The 18,215-nt window shown below is 54.8% G+C and overlaps 1 protein-coding gene across 7 annotated transcripts in view; it reads left to right on the top strand.

The window, feature by feature from the left end:
* Window positions 1-3,523: 3,523 nt before the first annotated feature.
* Window positions 3,524-18,215, top strand: part of ATOH8 (atonal bHLH transcription factor 8) — a 32,657-nt gene continuing 17,965 nt past the window's right edge. For 3 of the 7 annotated variants that reach the window (XR_005033668.2, XM_036931108.2, XM_036931110.2), the window contains exons 1-2: window positions 3,525-4,777; window positions 14,775-14,966. Coding sequence is in view for 5 of the 7 variants with exons in the window: in XM_036931108.2 (XP_036787003.2) it covers window positions 4,004-4,777; window positions 14,775-14,966 (966 nt within the window). In the remaining 2 variants the exon portion in view is untranslated. Of the gene's footprint in view, window positions 4,778-14,774; window positions 14,967-17,890; window positions 18,202-18,215 lie in introns of those variants that run through there. The other 4 variants (XR_008995783.1, XM_057497039.1, XM_036931111.2 and 1 more) reach the window with 3 other exon arrangements.

The raw sequence follows: 18,215 nt of genomic DNA, 5'->3' as shown, positions 1-18,215 counted from the left end.
TTGGTGGTGGTAATTCCTGCTGCCTGGGTTTCTAGAATTTGTTCACGATGGCCTAAGTGCTAAAGTCTTGCCTTCTTTTCTCTTCTAGCTTCATTCCTGTTCTCTGGACCAGCCATCCAGGGATGTGTAACCGCCCAATGGCACAATCATGCCAGCCCAGGGTAACCTCAAATAGTTGAATCTGTGGGGGATGTTTTTAATGTAGGGCATATGTTTTCTTGGGGTGTCTGTGTTGTCCCATCCAAAACAGGGGGTGAGACTACCTGGAGCCTCAAACGCCTTTTTATTTTTGCAACTCTATGAATTCACAAAATCAGTATTACTGTCATTGCAGGGCCACCTCTCCTGGCTCCAAAATCAGCAAGTTCTTTGTGGGAAGGTGGATATGTTGTGTGCAGTTCGGGCAGCGTCATACCACCAGGGGGCGCTGCCTGGCTGGTCTCACTACCTCACTTCTCAAAGAGGCCCAGGGAAGGCAGAGTCAGGAGCTCTAGGACACAGATTTGCCCTTGGGGACCATAGACAGCTAGCCTGGACCTTGAAAGTCTGCCACCTGGTGGGCTGGGAATAGCAATAACAGGGATTCTCCACTCGGGCCCTTTAGTTTGCCTCCTGTTCCCATACTGCCATCCCATCTTATGGCTAAGGGGATAATGCCCAGACAATGAATCCAGGCTCAGAGAGATGAGGGAGCTGCTCAAGGCCACACAGAGCAGGTCCTAGGAGACGGGCTGGGTCTGAGTCCCACTGTACATCCGCCCAGCACAGCTGACCATTCCTATCCACTCCTTTCCCCCTCCTCCCAACCCATTGGATCTCAGCAGCCTTTTCCTCTATTTGTGGGGACTTGACAAGGGGCTCAGGATCAGCAAGAGTGGAACCCTCGATACTCAACCGAGACATATGATTTTCCTTGTGGCATAGCCTGGCCTCTTGAGGTATGAGTTTCAGTCCTGTCAGAGACTTCCACATGGTCCACTAGCCATGGACATTCCAGCCTGCAACTGCACCCTGAGTCTGGGGGCAGATGCTGGGAAACAAGGAGCCCGGGCAGCTGAGCTAGCCAGAGGATGCTTAGGGCCACCATCCCCTCTACTTCATGCACTGTATTCAGTGCTGTACCCACAGCCTCCGTTAGTCCTCATGGCAGCCCTGTGAGGCACACTATTATGATCTCCACTTTACAGAGGAGGAAACTGAGGCTCAGAGTGCCTTAGCAGGTCTGTAGAGAGGGGGGCTTGACTTTTCCCCCATCTCTGCCACTGACTGGCTACATGCACCAGGAGTGGGCAGGCTGGGGTCTTAACCTCTGCTTGGGATCTGCAGAATGAAAGAGGCATGAGGGCTGGTTGTCCTTCAGTGAAGGTTTCCTGGGTACTGACTTTTGGAGACAGGGAAGAAGGAAAGACCGGCCTTTCAGGTGCTCACAGCCCCAGGGGGGCAGATAGGTCTGCAGTGGAGGATAAGCTTCAGCAGGACCTGGGAGGGAGCATGTGCGGAGGTCAGCAAGAGTGAAGGGGGCTGTGGGGACCCACCAAGGCTCGCGGGAGAAGAGGAGACCGGAGCCAGTCATCAAAGGTGAAGAAGAGTGTGCTCTGCAGAGGGAATATGTGGCAGACCTGTGAGCATTAGGGTCCCAGTTGGGTGGCAAAACAGCAGAAGAATGGGGGCTCCTCTTTGGGGCACACCCTTGGTCTTCAGGAGGGAGATAAGGTGCAGGAAGAAGCTGGGTGTTCAGGGTTAGGGGTGCCTCAGGGAGCACACATCTTATGACACTGGGACCCATCTTGGAAAAAATAAGGTTTGCATTTATTGTTAACAGAAAACTGCATGCCTTCACGTGCATGTCCCTGTGTGAATGTGGAATGTGAGTGTATGTTTGAAGCCTTATGTCAAAGCCCTTTACATCCACGATCTCTTTTTACTTTCCCAACTGCCCTGAGAGGTTGGCTAGACAGAAATATCATCCTCAAGGACAGATGAGAAAACAGAACCCCAGTGGGATAAAATGTCTTGTCCATGGTCATGGGGCTTGATAGTTGAAAAGCGAGAGTCTACTCCCAGGCTCTTGGCCCCAGCTCTATGCTCCTGGCCCTCCTACTTGGACCACTTCCCCATCCTACTTCCCTGGACTGCATGCCACAGGCCACCATGTCATCTGCCCCCTCAGCCCTCACCAGGGCATTCTCCCCTGGAGGAGAGAGGGCATTCTGGACTGGGTATAAGCCCTGCATGTTCACAGGAAAACCCCTAGCAGATCTGATGGGTCTGGGGTCAGGAGTGGAGGACTGAAACCAGAAAGATGAAGAGCCCAGTGACTGCAGAGGCCAGAGCTCAAGGCCAAGGTCAAGGTCCATCTTCTCCTCCCAAACTGCTTTAAGCACCCACTGCTGCCTTAAGGAAGAATGGCCACAGAGAAAGGGGGCTGAAGCCTTGTGCTGGTCCTTCAGGGCCATCTTGCAGAGGTGGTTTGACCTCATGTTTCCAGAATCGCTAGTGGGATAGCACAGAGGACCAAGGGTCTGGGGAGTCGACCTCTGTCCCCTGCCCATAACAGTGGGCAATTTGCAAAGCGGTTACTTCATGCCAGGCACTGCTCTGTGTGTTTCACACATATATGCTCAGTTGTCACAACAGCTTTGGGAGGAAGGTACAACGATTACCTCAGTTTTACAGATGCCCTTTGGAGGCACAGAGAGGTTCACTGTCTTGCTCAAGGTCGCTTAATGTGTAAGTGGCAGAGCTAGGGCTGACTCTAGAAATCTGCCTCTAGGAGCTAGTCTGCCTGTGTTATTAATAATAATTATAGCCAAAGCTACTATTTGACTAGCACCTCCTATGTGCCTGGGGTTTAATTCTTCACAGCAAGGTCGTGACTTAGGCGTTGATGTTCTCCGCATTTCTCATTTCATGGCTGAGTAAATCTGGGCTTAGTGGGCAGCCTGGGGCGAGATGACTTCAGATTCTCACAGATGCTAGGTCGGTCTAAATCCCAAGCTTCCGCTGTATTTGGCCTCTTAGCCGGCCTCTCTGACTTGCTGTGTGACAGTGGGAAAGCACATTCTTTCTCAAAGCCTCAGTTTCCCCATCACTTAGGCCTTCTCCTAGTCCCTGCCTCCCTGCTCCAGCAAGTGACGGAGTGGATGGGGTCTGCGGTACTGTGAGCGTGAGGGTCTCGGGCAAGTCCTGAGAGCTTCCCTTTCCCCTCACGCCCCAGGAGAAGTACGAGTTGCGGTGGGGCGCCGGAGGGGGTGTGCTGGGGGTGGACTGGGAGGTTCTGGGTGTGGAAGGTAGATGCTTGGTCCGGGAGAGGTTAGTGAGATGGGTAGAGAAGGCCGAGCTCTGATTTGGGGAAGGGCCGAAGGGCCGAGAAGCCACGTGCTCCGGGCAGTTCTGTAGGGAGCAGACTGTCCTCTGGGAAAAGAGACGCGCCCCGGACTTGAGGAGGGGGCGGGGAGAGAGAGCCGAGAAGGCAGGTTCTGGGCAGAAGGGGTGGGGTGGGGGGAGGTAGCGAGGACGCGGACAAAGGAGGCGGCCGGCAGCCCAGCTGTTTTGAAAAATGCTTCCTGTTTCTTTAAAGGCGCTCGCGGCTCGGGCGGCCCGGGCTGGGGAGGCGGCGGCGGCGAGAGCTGCCTCTTCTCCGGGCGGCGGCGCTGACTGATCTCGCGAACTGGGCTTCTGTGTAAACTGAGGCTAAACAAACACAGATGGAGCTCAGCGGGCGTTCTCCCGAAATGCTGGCAGGGCTGCAGCGACTTCAGATGACACTCTGAGCGCTCCAGGAGCGGACAGCCCGGCGGCTTCGCGGAGCCGGCGGCGCAGCTGCCCCAGGCAAGGGGGAGAAAGGGAGGGCGGGAGGGCGAGAGAAGGGGGAGAGCTAGAGACTCCGAGGCGCAGAGCGCGGCGGCGGCCGGGGCAGAGCCGGCGCGCAGCGTGCGGAGAGAGCGCGGCGGGCGCGCGTCCCGGGTACCCCCACGCCAGTGCCTCGGGCGCTGTCCGCGCCATGAAGCACATCCCGGTTCTCGAGGACGGGCCATGGAAGACCGTGTGCGTGAAGGAGCTAAACGGCCTCAAGAAGCTCAAGCGGAAAGCCAAGGAACCGGCGCGGCGCGCGAACGGCTATAAAACTTTCCGATTGGACTTGCAAGCGCCGGAGCACGGCGCCACCGCCACCAACGGGCTAAGGGACAGGACCCTGCGGCTGCAGCCGGTCTCGGCCCCGGTGCCTGTCCCGGTGGCGCCGGCCGTTCCCTCAGGCGGGGGCGCGGACACGGCGGGGAAGCGCGGGGGCGTCCGGGCGCCGGAGGTCTCGGACGCGCGGAAACGCGGCTTCGCCCTGGGCGCAGTGGGACCGGGACTCCCCACGCCGCCGCCACCGCCACCGCCACCGCCGCCGCCGCCGCCTTCCGTGCCCCAGGGCCAGGTACCTGGGGGCCCCGAGGCACAGCCTTTCCGGGAGCCTGGCCTGCGCCCCCGCATCTTGTTGTGCGCACCGCCTGCACGCCCCACGCCGTCGGCGCCCCCTGCGCCTCCAGAGTCCTCCGTGCGTCCAGCGCCCCCCACACGCCCGGCGGAAAGTTCTTACTCGCCAATTTCACACGTAATTTACAATAACCACCCGGATTCCTCTGCGTCGCCTAGGAAACGGCCAGGCGAAGCGACCGCCGCAGCCTCCGAGATCAAAGCCTTGCAGCAGACCCGGAGGCTCCTGGCGAACGCCAGGGAGCGGACGCGGGTTCACACCATCAGCGCAGCTTTCGAGGCGCTCAGGAAGCAGGTACCGGCTCCGGGCCGCACACCCTCACTACGCCCGGGGACGATTGCTGGAGTGGGTGGGTGAGTGGTGAGGGGGACTTTAGGGAGGAGGAGGAGGGTATGTGTAAGCGGCAAGTTGTCCGCGTCCGATTGACCCGAGTCTGGACAGGTTTGGGCCCTCCGGGGCCAGTGACCTCGGCCACAGCGTTGGTTCAGATTTTAGTTCGCAAAGTGGGGCTGAAGGTTCAAGTTCTCTGGCCTCAGGGGCGCCTTGGTTCCCCTCCCACCCCGGGGGTGACCCTGTCAGCGCATCTGGCTTCAAGCCCTCATAGTTCACTTTTATGGCAGGGAGTATTTGTCTCCTGGAGTCCCTGGGGCACGGTGGGGAGTGGAGGAGGGGGAATGTCTCGGGCGAAGAAGGAGGAAGACTCTTCCCTTTCTGGCACTGAGCATGGGCTCTTGGGGGGCCTGAAACGACCTGGTTTTGAAGGCACCGGGCATTCCGGGGCAGCCTGTCAGCCGCTCTTCAGCCCCTGCCCGCCAGCAGGGATGTCCTACAGTCAGGTTGCTTCTGGGCTCTGCACTCCTCCCCTTAAGGACCAGGGCTGCAAGCCTGCATCCTGCCCCCGGGGCAGCCTCAGCAGCTGGCTGGTGAGAGCCTCCCAGATCTCTTCTCCCGCTGCCCCCCACCCTGTGGTGAAGCTGGCAGGTCTGCTGCGGGTACGAACCCGCTAGGTGGAGGATCTTTGAAGCCTAGTTTTGGGATGGGCCCGGGGCTTCTCAGGTTGGGGCTGGTGGGAGTTGCCCTCCACAGATGGCATTCTCTGAAAGAATGGGGAAGAGTATTTGTCCAAGAATTACCCATAGTGGGGAGGGGCCGTTTTACAATTCCACTTTAGACAAGACTGGGACTGCCCTGAGGTTCTAGGCTTCTTTTCTTAGAGAGAAGGGAGAGCCAAGAAGCGAGTGGCAAGTGCTCCCTGTCCCAAACCCTCACGGGGCATGGGGTAGAGTTGGGGGTAGATGCAACTGCTTTGAATCGTCAGAGTTTTTGCTTGCTCTGCAGCTGACTTCCTGTGTTACTCCAGGGAAGTTACTGAACCTCTCTAGGCTTTAGCCAATGACAAAGCATTTAAGAAAACATGATCCTGTTTTTGGATCTCATTCTCCTCTTCCTCCTGCTGGTGGGCAGGCAAGGTGTCTGTGTCCAACCATGGGAAGTGAATTGAATTCCCAGGGAAAAGAAGCTCTGTGACTTTTGAGCTGAAGTGTCGTGCTTGGGTTTGGGTGAGATGTTTGGTCAGAGAGGTGGAGTGGAGGGTCAAGGAGCTGTCACAGACCAGGCTGGGACACTGCCCATAGCCACACCATTTGGGACCCTCAGCAGTGGGCCCAGTGGAGCATTTAGTCTTACCCTTGGGCAGTGGCTTTAAGTCTCAGAAATCTTGGGGAGGCCTGGAGCCCATAGGGCATCACTAGGATGGAAGGATGACAGAAGGGCAGAGAGATTCCTGTCACCTGCTCACCTGGCAACTAAGGAAGCCCCTCTTGGCTTGGGGAGGCCACATGCCCCACCCAAGCTTCACAGCTGGTGAGTAACAGGACAGGGCTGGGACCTTGTTCCTTTAATTGTCAATTCAAGACCGTTTTTGCCCCTTCAGCTGCTTCTTTCACTTCTTAGAAAATATTCAAAACACTCACATGCATCTCATTTATTCAGTGGCTTTAACTTATTTCAATAATAATTTCTATCTTATTTGATCTTAACATCCCAGTCAGGTTGAAATAGCCCATTTCATGGAATGGAAAACTGGCCTAGAAAAAGAAGGAAGGAGATTTGTCCAGGATCACCTAGTGGGTTGGGGAAGATGACAGCAGTTTCTGGAATGCCTGCTTGGCCAGATGCTCCCACAGTGCCACCCACCAGTGTCATGGCCCCGTCCCAACTGGGAGTGTTTGTTAACAGAAGCTGGGTGTACACACAGTTGACACTCTGAGATGAGATTACTAATTATGGTCTCCTTTCACTTCTACCCTTTCAGTGGGGAAATTCTATATAAAAGGGACAAATTCAGGGAGAGAGTGTGCACATGCATCCAGGTACACACACCTGTGCCGATACACATGATCATTACATGTACCTAAGAACACACACACATGCACGGTCACAGAGGCACCTGCTCCTCTTTGTTCCCTCCTTGCCTAAACCATTCTGCCCCTTTCCCAGAAAGGCTGCTAGGCCATGTGGGCATCTGCTTGTTGTCTGGGAGGGAAAGACACACACACACACCCATGTGGGCATCTGCTTGTTGTCTGGGAGGGAAAGACACACACACACACACACACACACACAAACACACACACACCCCATGTGGGCATCTGCTTGTCTGGGAGGGAAGGACACACACACACACACACACACACACACACACACACACACACACACCCCATGTGGGCATCTGCTTGTTGTCTGGGAGGGAAAGACACACACACACACACACACACACACACACACACACACACCCCATGTGGGCATCTGCTTGTTGTCTGGGAGGGAAAGACACACACACACACACACACACACACCCCATGTGGGCATCTGCTTGTTGTCTGGGAGGGAAAGACACACACACACACACACACACACACACACACACCCCATGTGGGCATCTGCTTGTTGTCTGGGAGGAAAGACACACACACACACACACACACACACACACACACACACACACACACACCCCATGTGGGCATCTGCTTGTTGTCTGGAAGGGAAAGACACACACACACACACACACACACACACACACACCCCATGTGGGCATCTGCTTGTTGTCTGGGAGGGAAAGACACACACACACACACACACACACACACACCATGTGGGCATCTGCTTGTTGTCTGGGAGGGAAAGACACACACACACACACACACACACACACACCATGTGGGCATCTGCTTGTTGTCTGGGAGGGAAAGACACACACACACACACACACACACACACACACACCCATGTGGGCATCTGCTTGTTGTCTGGGAGGAAAGACACACACACACACACACACACACACACACACACACCCCATGTGGGCATCTGCTTGTTGTCTGGGAGGGAAAGACACACACACACACACACACACCATGTGGGCATCTGCTTGTTGTCTGGGAGGAAAGACACACACACACACACACACACACACCCCATGTGGGCATCTGCTTGTTGTCTGGGAGGGAAAGACACACACACACACACACACACACACACACACACCATGTGGGCATCTGCTTGTTGTCTGGGAGGGAAAGACACACACACACACACACACACCATGTGGGCATCTGCTTGTTGTCTGGGAGGAAAGACACACACACACACACACACACACACACACACCCCATGTGGGCATCTGCTTGTTGTCTGGGAGGGAAAGACACACACACACACACACACACACACCCCATGTGGGCATCTGCTTGTTGTCTGGGAGGAAAGACACACACACACACACACACACACACCCCATGTGGGCATCTGCTTGTTGTCTGGGAGGGAAAGACACACACACACACACACACACACACACCCATTCCAGACAGGCTGTACACACACACACACACACACACACACACCCATTCCAGACAGGCTGTACACACACACACACACACACACACACACACACACACACACACACACACACACACACACACACACACACACACACACACACACCCCCATTCCAGACAGGCTGTAGCTCTGCATCTAGACTAAGGCTTGACTGTTTGGAGTGGGCCCTTGGGAAAGGAGGCAAAGAGAGGATGAGTCTGCCTGACATGAGGCCTTGGCTATTGCAGCATCAAGGGCAGTCCTCCTGGGATAGTGGATCTGATCTGGGGTTTCATTTACCTGAGTAGCTTCCGGGTTTGGTGAAAAAAGCCCGGGAAGGGAGTCTGGAGACTGAGGTTTGAGTTGTGCCTTGGCATGTTTTCTGTATAACCAGGGACAAGTGACTTTCCCTCTCTGAGCCTCAGTTGCTAAGCCTGGAAAATGGTGCTAATACCCCATACACAGCTTCTGTGCAAAGAGCGAATGAAGAAAGGGGTAGGAGCTGTAGGAGGAGTGAACATTTTGAGCATTTGCAATGTCCTCATTGCTGGGCAAGGCCTTGACGGATGTAGAAATAAGACTTCTGTAATCATTTAAACAACAATCACAGAAACTACCATTTGTCAGATGCTTACTTTGTGTTGGGCACTGTGATAAGCATACTATGTGTATTAGCTCATTTAATGAAATAGGAATTATTACCTCTCCACCCATTTCACAGATGGTGAGACAGGTTCAAGAGCTTACATACATTGGTTGAGATTTCAAAGCCCTTTGCCACTACATGTGGCCTGGAGGGTTTTGCACTGCACACCTCCTTGGCTGCCATTCACTGAGACTTCAGTGTGCGGGTGCCTCCTTGGCATGGTGCAGGTGCAGCCTTTGAAGCCGTGTGCCATGTCACTGTTGAGCCTGGATTGGAGTCAGAGTCAGAGAGTTGCTCCAGTGCCGAGGCTCATAACAGCTCTGCTTCTCAGCAGCTTGAATGCCCTGGAGCTGTCCATTCTTAGCAAGGGGAAGCCAGACAGCCTCCTGTTTTGTCCAACCTGCTGTCCTCTTAACCATGGAGGAGTGGGGATGGTGACGCTACTTGGCTAAGGAAGTGCAGGTCAGGGAGAGGCCCTCTGGTCTTGGGGGTGCTTGGCAGTGGGATCAGGGTGATGGGTGTGCAGCGCAGATGGTCAGGCCATAGCACTTGCCACCAGCCCAGCTGCATAGGGCCCTCTCTGCCGCTTCATGTGATGGCCATGTGTGCACAGCTGGGCCTGGCCCATGTGCAGGGCTGCTTGGGGCCAGGTGGGGTGGGGGAGGCGAAGGGAAAGCCTAGCCTTGCCCGTGGGAATGGGAGGGGCCAGAGCTGTGGGCCTCTGCCTCCTCGTAGAACCTTATGGCTCACAGGCTGGGCTCACCCGTGGGGCACTGGTGTGTGTGCAGATTTCCTTTCTTCCCCCAAAGCTGGAAGGAAGCCCCTTAATCTAGATGGAGGAATGGCAGCCTTGCTGGGCAGAGGACCGACAGCAGTGGGGAGGGAGCCTTCAGGACCCGCTGAGGTGAAGGAAGTGCCAAGCAGGTGGGGCCTGGGTGCTTCCTCTGCTGCCCCTGGAGTCTCCAGGGGAATCCTCAGCCAGTGAACTCAGGCTGGCCCAGAGTGGGTGTGGCATGAGGACAGTGTCCGCAGCCCTGCACCTTCCTCAATCTCAGACCCTGCAGGATGCCAGGGGCCATGACCTCATAGCAGATGATGCTGGTCTCCTCAGGAGGACTGGTCTGCTCTGGGGACTCCATGCAGATGGGTGGGGGGTGACAGAGGTCTCTACCTGCCGCTTGATGTCCACAGTCACCAGGGAGGCTGTTATTGAGCCTCATTGTATTGGGCGAAGTGCCTTCCCTGGGCCTGTTGTTGTGTATCTGTAGTGCTGCCATCCCATCTTACAGACAAGGACACTTACAGAGACAGATGAAGTCAGATGTATACCCAGGCCTGTCTGGCTCTAGGGTCATGGCTCTTAACTACTAAGACCCAGGTTCTCAGGGTCCAGCCTCATGGCTGTGTAGGAAGTTGGGATTTTAAATAATCTACTTAAATAGAAGTTGATAAGGACCTTGAACAGCTCTGGGTGAAGTGGCTTCACCCAGGAAGCCAGTGCTCATGGCATGAGGCGATTAAAGAATAATTTCAAATCAAGTGGACAGAGTGATGTTGGAGCTCTGTGGGCCCAGGAGTCTTGGTGGACTTCCAGGAGAGCATCTGGGGCTGGGGCTGAGGGGTGGGGAGTAGCTGGCACACAGGCAGGAGGGTGAGGACTTGAAGGCCTGTCCTGCATTGGGTGGGAGGTCCTTGGCTGGTAGGTTTCTCTGCAGTAACTTCCTACATTTGCCCACTGTGCTCCCATTCTGAGGTAGCAGGTATTCTGATGGCCATTTTTGGTGAGAAAACTGAGGTGCCCTAAAATTATGGACTTGCCTAAGGTCACATGGATGGCCAGGAGTAGGCCAGGGCCCTTCTGGCTTTTTCCTGCTTCCTGGTGCCTGGAGAGAGTTCGGCTTAGGGTGGGTAGGATGGAATGATATAGGGGCATATGGGGCCTCATGGCAATCCCCAGGCCTGCCCCTCTGAAGCTTTAATCCATGTGGGGTGAGCATGAGGCAGGTCTTCTTACTTTCCCAGGAGCTGGGCAGCCTGCCGGGAGTGCAACCACATGGCCATGCTGCCTCCTTTGGCCTGTATCCTCTGAGCAGGGTGAGCAGACAACTGCTGTGGGGTCTCTGCAGGTGGTGGGGTGGCTGGGCTCTGGGCCTCGCTGTGGATGCTCAGAGAGGTAATGCACAGAGGCTGGGGTCCCATGGCATCTCCCAGGTCAGAAGGGTGGGCTGCCCTTTTCCCACCTTAGGCTATAGATGCTCATCCAAATCCTCAAGCAATTGTTTCTGGCCAGTTGAAAAGAGCCCAGCATCAGCTGAAAACTCAACTCATGTCTCAGAAGCTGAGAGACTCAGGAAATTCTATACCCTCTGGGCATCAAAGTCTTCTTACTGTGGTAATAATAATTTCTGCCTTACTGGGGCTGTGTAAAGATGAATATAGGCATTGTATTCAAAACACCAGCCCTCTGCTTGGCCTTAGTATCTCACAGTAAATAGCAGGAGGTGGCCTAGTCCCAAGAGACATGGAGGGTACACAGGCATTGTGTTCCCCACTCTCTAGATGAGGAGACTGAGGCTCAGAGGAGTGAAGGCACTTGCCCAAAGCCCATTGCTGGTAAGCGCTTGGGATTCAGACCGGCTCTTTCTACCCTTGCCTCAACCTCCCAGAACCAGAACCTGCTGCTAGACTCTTACTTTGTGGGGACAGCCCAAGCCAGGGATTCTCAGCTGGGCTGGCAGGGGCCAAGGGGCTGCATCGTGGGGTGTGGGCACCAGGAGGATGTGGAATTAGCCAGGTAGGCAGAGGAGCAGCTCCTGAGGGGAGGCGGAGGGGGAGAGGGGCCCTTGGTGTCCGTTGCATGGTCACCTCTGTGGTGGGAGCTGGGAGAGCCCTGTGGCAGCCTGCCTTCCTGGGGCACTAGACAGACGAGCTTCTGGCTCCAACTGTGTCTTAGTGGGGTGAGCTGAGGCCCAGTATGTCACTTCTGATTTTCAGTGTGCAGATGGGATAACAATCTTTATTTGGGGGAAGGTTTTAAACGGGGTTAAACTACTTGTAAATAGCTACCACAGTGCCAGATACACAACTAGAGCTCAATAGATGGTATTCTTGTTAGACCTGGGTTTTGACAGAAGCAAAGTGATAAATTTGGCACAAAACTGGCCCAGAACCTGGTGTGGGAATCCTGGGTTGGCCTTGACCTCATCTCTTGCTCTATAGTCCCTCAGTGACCCTAGATCTCTGCATGGAGATCCCTCCCAAGATTCTTGCTCCCTATTGGCAGGGAAGCCCAGTTTCTCAGGGCTGATGAGCTCAAAGAGCAGGGTAACTCCCAGTGTGGCCTCTGATGGAAAACAATACTAGGGGACTGTGTCACAGAGCTGCACCCAGTGTCCAGGGCCTCCACCAGGTGGGCATTCCCTCCCAGGGTGCAGAGGAGGCAGAGGTGCTGGGCTCGCCCTAAGACCCCCTCCCCTGCCCCAGGACTCTCAGGATCCCACAGACCATGTTTATTTGCTCAGGCTGATAAAGCAGGATTCTGTGGACTCTGGTTGGAACAGGCAAAGTACATTGTTCTGCTGGCTTCTCATGGTTTTTCTTGGATGGGTCTGGAGCTGTGGCCAGGGCTGGGAGTGGGAGGTGGGAAGGGGGAATGCCCAGGAGACAGAGTTCTCTCTGTCACCTCTCTGCCCCTCTCTGGGTTTCCTAGCTTGGTGAGGGGTGACTCTTTGACTGCTGGAGGATTTTAAAAGGCAATAGCAAACCTCGCCTCTGGCATGGGCTGCCATGTTAGGGGTGATGAGCAGGTGCTGTGTTCTGGCTCCAGATTTCCTGCTTTTCATCTTCTCTGGAGCCTCTTTTTGGAGAATTCCCGCACCACTGACTAAGAAGCCCCTGACTTGCATCAGGCCTTACTCTATGTAACGCACACAGCGTCTCACTGAATCCTTACCATGCTGTGAAATCAGGCCTGTTATCAATATGAGGAGGAAACCAGGGCTTGGGAAGGTTGTATCACTTGCCCAGGGTCTTACAGCTCAGAAGAGTTAGAGCCAGGAGTTGAAGCTAGGTGACTAAAAGGTGTGCATGTCTAAGCTCTGCACCAAATAGCTAGATCTCCATTTTCAGAGAGGAAAGGTTTTTGAACCCAGTTCTAAACATTCTGGAGTCATCTGGTGGATGTGAAGGGGGACCATTCATTTGTTCATTCATTCCTTCATTCAGCAAACCCTTCCAAGGGTCCTATGGGCAGGAGCTGGGCGAGGTCCCACAGATACGGGCTTTCCCCCAACAACTTACAGGGAGACTGGCCTTTAAATGAGTCAGAATAATCAGGAGGTAAGACAGGAGCTATTCCAGCCCTATTAAGGGAGGTGCCCCTCACTGCTTCCTCGCTTGCTGCCTGGGTCAGGGTTGTGGAGGGAGGTCAGGGAAAGCTCCTGGACAAAGTGAGGTTTAAAGTGAGATCAAAGTGGATGATATGTTTAGGCTCCCCAGCCGTGGTACCTGTCCTGTGCACTGCAGGAGCATCCCTGGCCCCAGTCCAGGAGAGGCCATTAACACCTCCCTCTCGCTGCCGCCAAGTAGGGACAATCCAGAATGTCTGCAGACATTGCCAACTGTACCCTGAGGGGCAAAATCATCCCTGGTTGAGAGCCTGCCCTGGAACAGTGCCTGGCATGTGGGGCTACTTGCTAAATACTCGTAGATGGGCTTGTTGTGGGGTCCCACTCTGTGGGATGAGGGTTAATCAGTACCAGCTGGTGGTAGGGCTAGATGCCGCATGTAGATCCTGCAGAGCCAGGGAGAGGAAGAGCCTGGACTCTTGGTTGCTGGGCGAGCACATTTGTCCATTTAGGTGATGGGTGTATCATAGCAGCAGTAGGCCCTGTCGGTGAGCACCTGCCCCGTGGACTTTGTGGTGTTGGGCCCACGTTATAACACAGAACTCTGCTGTGGTCTGTGTAGCTATTTGCTCACACAACACAAACATTTATGGACAACATTAAAAAGTTACAGGCACCATCTCTTCACGCTGTACATACCTCTGTGTGATGAGTGAGTGTCTGGTTGGCGCTGCATCACTGCCAAGCATGTCCAGTCTGGTGGGGGCTATAAGGACTTCCTATGCAGCAGTTGTGTGCCCAGCAGGACCCCAGGCTCAAAGGGCACAAAGGAAAAGAGGAAAGGAAAAGGGAGGCAGCCACGTGCCATCCTGCTGAGCACGCTGCCTTCCTTCTCCCATGTTTCCACAGTCCTGGGGGCCTACCTCCGTGAGGGTGGTAGAGCCTCACTCTGAGTGAGCTCCGTAAGTCAGGAACCAAGATATATTCATTGTCAGACCCCTAAGGGCCCAGCGAAACACATGTCACTGAAAGGAATGAATAAATGGAATATCAGAGCTAAAACAAGTCTGTTCTCTTAGAGACGTGCCTCAGAGAGGGCGGGGGACAGAGCTTGGTCGCTGTGGGGATTCATTGTGATTCATTCAGACTGACTGTCAGGCATGAGCTGAGCCTCATTTTCTTCCCCTACAAAATGGGAATGCCTCCTAGAGTTTGTGAGTGTGACTGAGCTGAGCTGTGTGTGCAGAAACAGCAGGTGCTTAGAGCAAGAATTAAATTCAGGTGGAGGGACTAGATAGGCCACCTCCACTGCCCAGCAGTCCCCTTTCAGGTGGTGGGGACATTGTCATGACCGGCCCCATGGGGCCATGCTCAGCACTGAGGCCCCGGCAGCTCCTCCTGATGCCTTCTCACCCACCAGGTGCCGTGTTACTCGTACGGGCAGAAGCTGTCCAAATTGGCCATCCTGAGGATCGCCTGTAACTACATCCTGTCTCTGGCGCGGCTGGCTGACCTTGACTACAGCGCTGACCACAGCAACCTCAGCTTCTCCGAGTGCGTGCAGCGCTGCACCCACACCCTGCAGGCTGAGGGCCGTGCCAAGAAGCGCAAGGTACCCACCAGCCCCTCAGGCAGCGCCTCTGCGGGAGGGCAGCCGAGGGGGAACAGGAACTTGGGGCACCCCACACACCCAGGCTTCCAAAGGGGCCAGCGATATTAGCATCTCGGAGGTTTGCTGGGGGTTGCCCCAGCCTCAGAGCTGCTCACATTCCTGGGATTATGGGGTGACCCTTCTCCTGGTAATGGGCTGCTGGATGCCTTGGACAGTCATCCAGGGCCTCTGGGTTTGCTCAGCACTTAAATGAGGATTAAGTGCTTGATCTCTGAAGCTCTTACTGGCCTTAAATGCTCTATGCTGAATTCCCTGATAGATGTCGTATCAGGATGAGATCCCCTAAGCAGCGTCTCACAGCCTAGGAGAGCCCTTTGGGATGTTTTTGGAATAGGACTCGGCCTGTGGGTTACCTGAAGCCATGCGTTAAGGCAAGTGAGATTCATATATTCCTTCATTCATTCTGGGGAGATTTGCTGGGCCCCAGCCATGTGCCTGAAATGCAGGGCAGGGATATAAAGATGACAAACACCTGGTCCCAGTCCTCACACAGCCCACAGGATGGTCCTGCCAGTAGATAAAGGTGGCACAGTCTGGTGAGGAGGTCTCAGAGGTATGTGCTAGGGGTGGTGGAAGGCCAGGCAGAGGAGGGACAGGTAACCTCTGCTGCCCAAGGGAGTGTGAAAGGGTATCTTAATGTAAGTGGTGTTTGAGCTGGGACCAGCAGGACCGCCAGGAGGTCACCAGGCAGATGAAGCAGGTAGCAGCATCTGAAGTGAGGGAACAGCTTGTATAAAGCCTGATGTGTTTGGAGAATTATGTGCGAAGGTATTGGGCACCACTTTGGTTCCCAGATGGCCTGTGCTTCCAGCATTTCTATCTGGGGTCAGTGCCAGGCAGTGCTGAGCAAGGCTTATGGCAACTCTCCAGATCTCTGTTCCCATGAGGCTAGGGGAGAAAGACAGGGTGGGACTGGCTATGTCTGGTAGGCGGATGGAGGCTGTGAGAGATGCCTGGCTCCCTTGGGCATCCAGGGATAGGGAGGGAACGGGGACCTGGTGACTGACATCCTCCGGCACTCTTTCCTTGCCCGCCCCTCCCTGTTATCCCCGACATTCCTCCCCCAGACCCCTTCTCCAGCAGGTTCCCCTCTGGGTTCTCCAGGTTTCCCAGAGGCCCCTGGGCCCCGAGCCAGGGAGGCCCCCGTGGGCTCTCCTGCCCACCCTGAGGAGGGACACAGAACATGCTCACTGCAGCCATTGCTGCTGCAGTGGGAACTGCACATTGCATTCCTGAGAGTGATTTAACATGGACCAATTAGATGGAATCCTCATCAAGTGTGAGAGAGGAAGTGCCACTGGCTGCTCTCAGGGCAGCTTTCCTCTGGAAAGTGACACGGGTAAATTAAGGGTGTGATTGATGGCTCCATGCAGGGCTCGGTGACAAAGGAGGTTTGTAAACTTCCAGTGAACTTCCCCTGGCATTTGGACGGGCTGCCTGGAGGTGTGGATGGGCAGGCACCATTTGCTCCATCTCTGCCTCTCATTCCCCATCCCTGTATCTCCCCTTACCCACTAAAGGCAGGAGTGCCAGAAAGGTATTGGGCCTCCTCCCTCCCTCCCCTGTCCCTGGATCGGAGCAGACAGTGTGCTGGACTGGGGAGGGGCCTAGGAGGTGAGGAAAGAAGGGGGTGAGGTGAAGATGCCCAGCAGTGACAAGCATTTGGCTTCCCCTCAAATCACCTCAAATCTAAGATACCTTAGAGAGCATTTGGTCCAGCTCCCCATGTTCTAGACCGGAAGACTGAGATGCCAGATTGTGGTTAAGAGCATCAAACAGCCCTGAGTTACAAGTCCTGACTTGGCCACTTACCAGTGTGTTATCTAGGATCTATTTTTTAACCTATTAAAGCCTCAGTTTTCTCGCTGATATGTGGGGATGGTGGCAACATCATCAGTGATTTCTAAGGCCCTTTCCTGTCTGACTGTCCAAGTGGAGGTCTTGTCTCGCCTCAGAAGGGCACAGGGCAACCTGCTTCATGCATCGCCTTCTGCTGGGGGACTGTCTCAGGGCTGCCATTTCCTGAGCGCTGTGCCTGGACAGTCACTACTGCCAAGAGGACTTAGGCAGGCAGGGTCCTCGAGCTGCTTGGACACCTGAGGCCCTCTCCAGCCCTGGCATTCCACCCTGGCAGGTTAGGGGTTCACAGGACCAGCCCTCTCTTACCATTTGTACCCTCCTACACCTCTGTCACCATGCAGGTAGATGAGTTCCCAGGTATTCTCAGGGATGGTCTCCAGTTAACCACCCTGAGTGCCTGATGCAGACCACCATTTTGTTAACCAGAACCAAGGGAGCTGCTGTCCCTGGAGATACACTCATTCACTTATTCATACATTTACTTATTGATTAATTAATTAATTAATTCATTCAGTGTTTATTGAGCACCTGCAGTGAGTTAGAGACCGGGAATCCTACGCAGAACACATGGCACCATAATGGGTGTTCCTGGTGGGCGGGCTTGACCCTCCATAGTCCCTGTAGATGGAGCACATGGATTTGGGGTGCAGATCAAGCACCTGTACTCCTCCCCTGTGGCCATTGAGGTCAGCCTGAAGGTTTGGGGATGGGCATGAGCCAGGCTTACATCCTGATGAGGGAGACAGAAAATGAAGAAAGAAGAAACTAGAAAACATGTGCCGATGTAAGTGATTGGCTCGAAGGCAGTCCTCGATGAATGCTGGCTGTGTGGGGCTGACCATCCAGTATGACTCCTGGGAATTTGAGCTATCCTGTTGGAGGATGGCTCCCCATGGTTAATGCATCCCAGAGAGGCTGTTTGATCCCTTCTCAGGATGCCTTCTTGAGAGATGGTGCTCAGTCTTAACCCCCAGCAGGTCTAACAAGCTGCCTTGTCCCTTCAGACCTGTGTGAAGAGTGGGATTTAAATTCAGCTTGCCAAGTGGGCTTGGCTCGCCGCCAGCTCCCAAGTGCATCCTTTTGCCTATCTCAACCCTTCCCAGCCAGGGGGTGGGGAGCTACATCCGTTAACCAGTGAGTCCTCCATCTCTGGCCCCACGACAAGACTTGGAGGTTTCAGAGCTCCATTTGGAAGCCTAGGTTGTGCAGAGAGTCCCGTGTCAGAGGCTGCCCAGCAAAGAGACAGGCGGGAAGAGTGGAAGGGCTCTGGAGAGCTCAGTTCTGACTTGGGCTGCTGCAGCTGGAGATAGTGCACGTTAAGCACCTGGC

This window comes from Manis pentadactyla, chromosome 2 (genome assembly GCF_030020395.1).
Source record: "Manis pentadactyla isolate mManPen7 chromosome 2, mManPen7.hap1, whole genome shotgun sequence".
Classification (NCBI taxonomy): Eukaryota; Metazoa; Chordata; class Mammalia; order Pholidota; family Manidae; genus Manis; species Manis pentadactyla.
The sequence above is the reverse complement of the archived record's forward strand: the minus strand, read 5'-3'. Positions and strand labels throughout refer to the sequence as shown.